At 40.9% G+C, this 6,916-nt stretch overlaps 1 protein-coding gene across 14 annotated transcripts in view; it reads right to left on the bottom strand.

The window, feature by feature from the left end:
- Positions 1 to 568: 568 nt before the first annotated feature.
- The window catches only part of PPHLN1 (periphilin 1), a 137,272-nt gene continuing 130,924 nt past the window's right edge, over positions 569 to 6,916 (bottom strand). For 9 of the 14 annotated variants that reach the window (XM_045287269.1, XM_045287271.1, XM_045287278.1 and 6 more), the window contains one exon: positions 2,867 to 2,941. Coding sequence is in view for 5 of the 14 variants with exons in the window: in XM_045287273.1 (XP_045143208.1) it covers positions 2,759 to 2,941 (183 nt within the window). In the remaining 9 variants the exon portion in view is untranslated. Of the gene's footprint in view, positions 2,942 to 6,916 lie in introns of all 14 variants that reach the window. The other 5 variants (XM_045287273.1, XM_013006944.3, XM_045287275.1 and 2 more) reach the window with 1 other exon arrangement.

The following is a 6,916-nucleotide window of genomic DNA, read 5'->3' on the forward strand; positions in this document are numbered from 1 at the left end:
TGCCTCTCTGCCACATTGCTTACTTCTTTAAAAACTTTTCTGATTGTTGTTCAAGATTCCACATTATATTATATGCTGTCTACCACATGATGGTACCCTTGATTTTCTTCATTGGGTTTTTGCTTGAGGACTGAGTAGCCTGCAACACATCTAGTCCTGCACAGTATAAGGCTTCCACAGTAACACAAGGATCTCATAATAAAGCCTGTACCATGCTATTCTGATAGCTGGACATCATCTAATTTCTTCACCACACTTTGCTATAGCACCTATATCTTGTCTTTCCTTCATGAGGGTATCGCGAGCCATGCATTCTTAAAAACCGTTAAAAATCCTACACTTTCCAGCATTGGCTTGATGGCAATGAGTTTGGTTTGGTGTGTCAAATACGATCTTACCTTGCTCAAATGCTCTCTCAGAGATGAAGGCTAACTAAGTCTCAATCTTCTTCCTGTCCTGCTTGCTGAATGGGTGAACTGAGTAGAAAGAGGTAATCTGCAGTAGAGCTAAAGAGAGTGACATTCTAGCAAAACGTGAAGCACAATGAAATCAGAAAACAACAATCTCATTATTTAAATCCCGATGTTTTATTTTATACTTTTAAATTCACAAAATGTTTCACAATATCGGCTTCCCTCTGTTGATCATCAAGGCTTTATGGAAAAACAAGGCAAAATTTACCACATCAATTGGGGATACTCTGACAAACAAGGGATCATGTACAGCTACATTTTTTAATCAAAAACAAGTTACAAAACATGCTGTCTGCTATGCACCTGAAGCTGTCTATCCTAAAATTAGACTTTAAAAAAACTAACAAAAATAACAGATTTAACACTTGCAAGCCTACCAAAATAATGCTAAAGGCAAGCTCTACACAGCTTTCCATACTGAATGTAACTTGAGGTGGGGAGAGGACAGTAAGCTATTATTGGTTGACCCTACTCTTTAAATGCATGTGTTAATAAATCAAGTCTGTAATGAATTTCATCAAAGTGAACATTTCTGTGCTCTTAGGGTAGTTTCTCAAAGTTGTTTTTAAATGTGGGGCATCTTGACTAAGGGGACCTAATCCTGGAATTAGAATTAGAATATTTGAAAAGTAGAAAAATACCAGGAGTGGGGCAGGGGTGGTAGGGGAGAGGGGAATCAGCTTCTTTTTTTCTTTTAAGTGGGTTAACCAATCCCTGCTGCTCTCAGTGAAAAGTATCAGTTATGGGGGATTGAATATTGGCTTCTGCTTTATAAAAGTTAAATCCAGCATTTAAATGGCAAAAATAAAAATTCAAGTTGATCTAATTTAAGAAAATATGTAAACTAATTGATATCCTTTGGTTTTTATATTTGTGAAGTGACATACTACATATTTTGAGGTATCCATTAGAGGATCTGTCAAAAAATTATTTCTACTTTTAATGTGCATCTTTCCTTACTCCAGGGTAGTTCATTAGATATTCTCAATAGAGGTCACCAAATATAGTGCCAGAAATGAAGTGTAAAGAGAGGGGAAATGGAAAGAGGATGGGAGGGTAATGAAACTGGATAGTCACAACAAACATGATCTTTAAAGTTTCCTCACTAACTCATGCCACAAAAGTATATATTTTGGCTAAGGGCCACTAGATTGCTGGAAGTGATCAGGAAATGAGCAGAATATTTTAACCACTCGTTAAGATTCTTAACTAACTCGTGATTTGGACAGTGCACTCATGAAGCACTGTTTATGGAGACTGCTGATGGGGCATAAACGGCTGGGTTTATTAACCCCTCTGCACAGTTCTTTTTGAGAGCATTTGCAAAAGGCCACTGTACAAAAAGCAGTGGAAAGGGGGATTTACAGGACTACAAATAGAGATTAACAGAGAATCTGTAAATGGATCACTCTTGGATGGACATATTACCAATTCTCTTATTTCTTGAGATGAGGAGTATGGACATATGGGGAAAATAAAAGTATACGCTCCAAAATTCAGAATATGCCTCACCTCATCTTTCATTCCCAATGGCCTTTCCTTTTCTGTTGCCCCTAGTCTTTTACATATTGTATATGTATGACACACCAGTGAGGGTAGTCAGGATTATTGTAAAAGAGGACATACAGTGAGTAATTCAGTGGAGAGCAGCAGCAACCAAAAGGTTTTATCCTAAAGTGCCTTTGAAAGAGTTTCTAATTTAATGACAGAATGAGAATTATTCTAAAAGCAAGTATCATCTAAGTTAGCAAATTCTCCATTTATTCGGACAGTATACATCAATAGATTTAAAAGTTACAAAGCCCAAAATAAGCCAAGTAACGAGTCATTTAAACCACAACTCAGAATTGTAACATGTTCCCATGGTACTGTTCACTATGAAATGCATAAAAGACTACTGGTGTGGGCTGATCTCCAACTTGTAAATTCCACACCTGGAACCAAACAACTGGACGCTGTGGAAGACTGTAGACATGAGTAAGTATAGAAAGCTGTTCTCTAGAACAGCTTGTTCCTAAGCTTGAAAAATCGACACATCATTTTAGGGGGAAACAAAGGGCAGGAATAGTTCAGATTAGGAGTCTCTACATGTACATTTTAAAAATCTAATGAAAATACCTTAAACTATTTTAGAAGTTTATTTGACATTGGAAATTTGGTCAACTCTCATAAAGTATCTCTCTTCATCCCCCAAAATTCCATATATTAAAGATTTACACAATCCAAGGGGGTAAAATATAGAAACCTCCTTTAGTTTGAGCAAAAAAAATCTTCTTAAAAGGCTCTCAAAAACCTTGGCTCGAAGTATCATACTCAGAAATGAAATGCTTGAGTTCTTCAACACACCGCTCACCAATTTCATGTAAATTCTGCCTCAAGGCAAACTGTATGGACTTTTCTAATGAAGGATCTTTTTCAATCAGCATTTTCACAACCATCCCGAACGTTTCACAGTCTTGTCGGTAAACCTAAAAGTGAAATATATTCTGGTTAGCCGAGAGAGAAAATAAGAAACACTCTGTTGACTTATGGTGCTGAAGTTTAAAAAAGAGACGCAATAATACAGTCAGCTTCTCTTGTCCATCAGAGGTTACTATTGATAGAGGCCACGTAAATCCCTAGATTAAGGTTTGCTAGCAGCCCAAAAGACTAGCACAACATTCACAGACCATATGACCAAATGTAAAAGGTGTGGCAGGCCTTTTGTCAGGATCCGTAGAAGGACACCAGAATGGAGGTGACCAGCACTGAGAACAAAGGCTGAGGAAGGCTCCGTTCATTTATTTGTTTGAAACAAAAATATATCTGAGCCCCAAACTTCAAATTCTGTTCAAATTTTGATCAAACAAAATGACATTCAATGTATCCTTTAGCACATGGCAAACAATTATGGGAATATGAAAGTATCTATTGGAGTGTGGGGGGGGGGGTTTTACAGAGGAGAAAGGATAAATATTTAATCATAGTTTAAGCCACCAAAGGAGTTCTTAATGGCATGGCATAGTGGTTATAGCATTCAGATTCTAACCCAAAAGTTGGAGGTTCAAAGCCACCAGCAGGTCCTTAGGGCAAGCTGCAAGCTGCTTCCATAACAATTACAACCTTGGAAAACCCAATGAAGCAACTGCACTCTGTCACATATGATACTCTAAGTTGAAATCAACTTGATAACAACAGATTTGGATCTGTCCTCGATTCCCTGTGATTCGAGTTCCTATCTATACCAGTGTACATCCTCTGGTCTAGCCGGATTTGTAAGGACAACATTCCACATCAAATTCGTGAATCTCAGGGAACTTCCCGGAATAATGCGACAGAGTAACACATAGAATTCAGCCCAGGAAAGTTGCTTACAGGGAAATTCAACACTGCTGGAATGCAGGAGGAGCATAATAAAGATAAGCAGGCACAGACCCACAAGGTTTTGAGGGGCTGGTGGCTTTTGGCTTACCACTGTGGAGGCCGGCTAGGCTTGACCTTAGCCCCACCACTGTCTCTGCTGGAACCAGGATCATTTGGAGCACATCAGGGGGATTAATCTGAACACAATCACAGTTTGCCTCTGCCGGCCTCAGGGCAGGGACTAAACCCTTGCAGTTCCACAGGCAGGGATCGGGGTTCAGCTACATTGTTACTCTTGCTTCTCTCTCTTCTCTCCATCCCCCTACAGACTTGGAGGGCTGCTCAGGAGCTTTTCTCAACACAGCAATAGCTGGCCGCTGCCATCTCAGGGCAAGGAGGAAACTCTTGTGAACTCTATGGGCAGGTATCAGGGCTGAGCTACGTTGTTACTTTTGTTTCCCTCTCTTCTCTGTATTCACCCCCAAACACAGTTTCAGCGGGCTTAGTTTTTTATTTTTTCTCTCCTCTGTCTCTTTCCTGTTCTCTCACACTCCACTGCTGACCTCCAGACCACTCCCCTTAGCTTAGGGCATTTACGCCTGCGCTAAACCCAGCTAGGTGAGTTGCACCCTGTGCAGCTAGCCTGAGGCTGGGGAAAGCCCTGCCAACCTCCACAAGGGGATACTCTACCCAACTTCTTGGGAACCCCTACCTGTGTGTCTGGGGGCCTAAGGAAGCTCTACCAACACTCGTGAACGTTCCATGCTGCTGCAGGAAACCTCTGCCCAACCTCTGCAACATCAAAGTAGGCAACCCACCAGCCTCTGGGGCACTCCCGAGAGGGAAGCCACAGGAGGATAAAGTGGGAGGTTAATGCCATAGTGAAATTAGCTGTAGGTAGTTCGAAGCAGCATTCCTACAAGTCTCCCAGAGAGAGCCAGTGCTCTTTGACTTCCTAGAAAATGGCACCTGGCTCCTCTAAAACAATACAACACAAACAGCCATCAGCCGCAACGACCTGACATCAAAAGGAAAAGGAAGAGGTGAAACTATCATTATTTGCAGATGACATGATTTTACATATGGAAAATCCCATAACCTCCACAAGTGGAATACTGGAAGCAATAAAGGAGTTTGGCAGAATGGCAGGATACAATATCAAAAAACAGAAATCCATTGGACTGTTTTACACATCACATAAGACCACAGACGAGGAGATCAAAAAGGTGGTACCCTTCATAATAGCCAAACACAAATTGAAATATCTAGGGATATACCTGACTAAAAGAACAAAAGATCTACATGGGGGAAAACTACAAAACACTATTACAAGAAACCAAAAGCGACCTCAACAAATAGAAGAATATCCCATGCTCGTGGACTGGAAGACTCAATATTGTCAAGATGTCAGTTCTGCCAAAGGCACTACATAAATTTAATGCAATCCCGATATAATTACCCTCATATTTCTTCAAAGAAATGGAAAAACTGATTACCAACTTCATATGGAGAGGGAATTAACAAAGAACTCCTCAAGAAGAAGGACACAGTGGGAGGACTTGCTTTGCCCAACTTTAGCACATACTATACAGCCACAGTTGTGAGAACCACATGGTATTGGTACAATGAAAGACACTCAGACCAATGGGAAAGAACTGAAAACCCAGAAATAAAATTGGCTGCATAAAGACAACTGATCTTTGAAAAGGGCCCCAAAATATCCAATGGGAAACAGATGCCCTCTTTAACAAGTGGTGCTGAAAAAAATGGATATCTACCTGCAGAAAAATGAAGCAACACCTTTATCTCACTTCATGCACAAGAATAAACTCAAAATGGATCATAGACCTTGAAGTTAGATCCCAAACTATTAGGGCCATCAATGAGGGAATTGGGAGCAACTTGTGAACTTTGGCATAGGGAATACATAGGCTATCAGAAATAGGGAAGGAAACAAACACAGAGGAGGCACAAATTGACAAGTGGGATATACTGAAGATAAAACACTGTGTATATTGAAAGAATTCACCGAGCATAATAAGAGAGTACACAGACTGGGAAAACATCTTTAGCAATGACACATCAGACAAAGGCCTTATTACTAAAATCGACAATACTCTGCTAGATTCCAACAGAAGTTTCACAGGGGTAGAAATCCGAATGGCCAACAAACATGAGAAAATGTTCCCGATCTTTAGCCATAAGAGAAATGCAAATTAAAACAACAATGAGGTACCACCTAACACCTTCAAAGATAGCCACATTCAAAAAATCAGAAAGCAACAAGAGATGGAGGGGCTGTGGGAAGACAGGAACTCTCATCCACGGCTGGTGGACCTGTAAGTATGTACAGCCACTATGGAAATGGATCTGGCGATATCAAAAACAGATGGAAACTGAGTTACCATATGAGCCAGCAGTCCCCCTACTGGGCATATACCCAGAAGAGGCAAGAAACAAGTCAAGGCCAGACATCTGTGCTCCAATGTTCATTGCGGCAAAGTTCACATTTGCAAGAAGTTGGAAACAACCCAAATTTCCATCAACTGACGAGTGGATTAAAAAGCTGTGGTATATACATACAATGGAGTACTATGCATCGCTAAAAAGCAGTGATGAATGTATGAAGCACATCGCTACATGGGAAGAACTGGAGGAAATCATGCTAAGCAAAGTAAGCCAAGCACAAAAGGACAAGTACAGCATGAGTCCGCTCAGGTAAGCTTTAAAAAAAAAAGGCAAAGGGGGCACATGGAGAGCTACTGCATACAAACATTCCTGGGGTGAGGACTAGGTAATATGGCAGGGAACAGACCAAATACAGGGGTACATATGGTAGACAACAAAAAAGGAGAAGGGGAAAGGAAAATATAATAATAAAAAGGAAATGGGTAGCAGGGGCACAGGGCACTAACCCACCTAAGGTGAGGGTATTGTTTGTTATGTCCACAGGGAAAGCGGGACCAGGCTTCAACCCAGTACTCCAAGATGGGAATGCAACATGCCGACGTGGAGTAGGAAACCAGTGGAGAGGTCTGAGGGGCTGGCCCAAATCCCAACTACTACACGTGGACACCTTCCTCTCCCCCCAGAAGAATTTA

Source organism: Echinops telfairi, unplaced genomic scaffold (assembly GCF_000313985.2).
Source record: "Echinops telfairi isolate 266 unplaced genomic scaffold, ASM31398v2 ScPeMD7_12;HRSCAF=54, whole genome shotgun sequence".
NCBI lineage: Eukaryota > Metazoa > Chordata > Mammalia > Afrosoricida > Tenrecidae > Echinops > Echinops telfairi.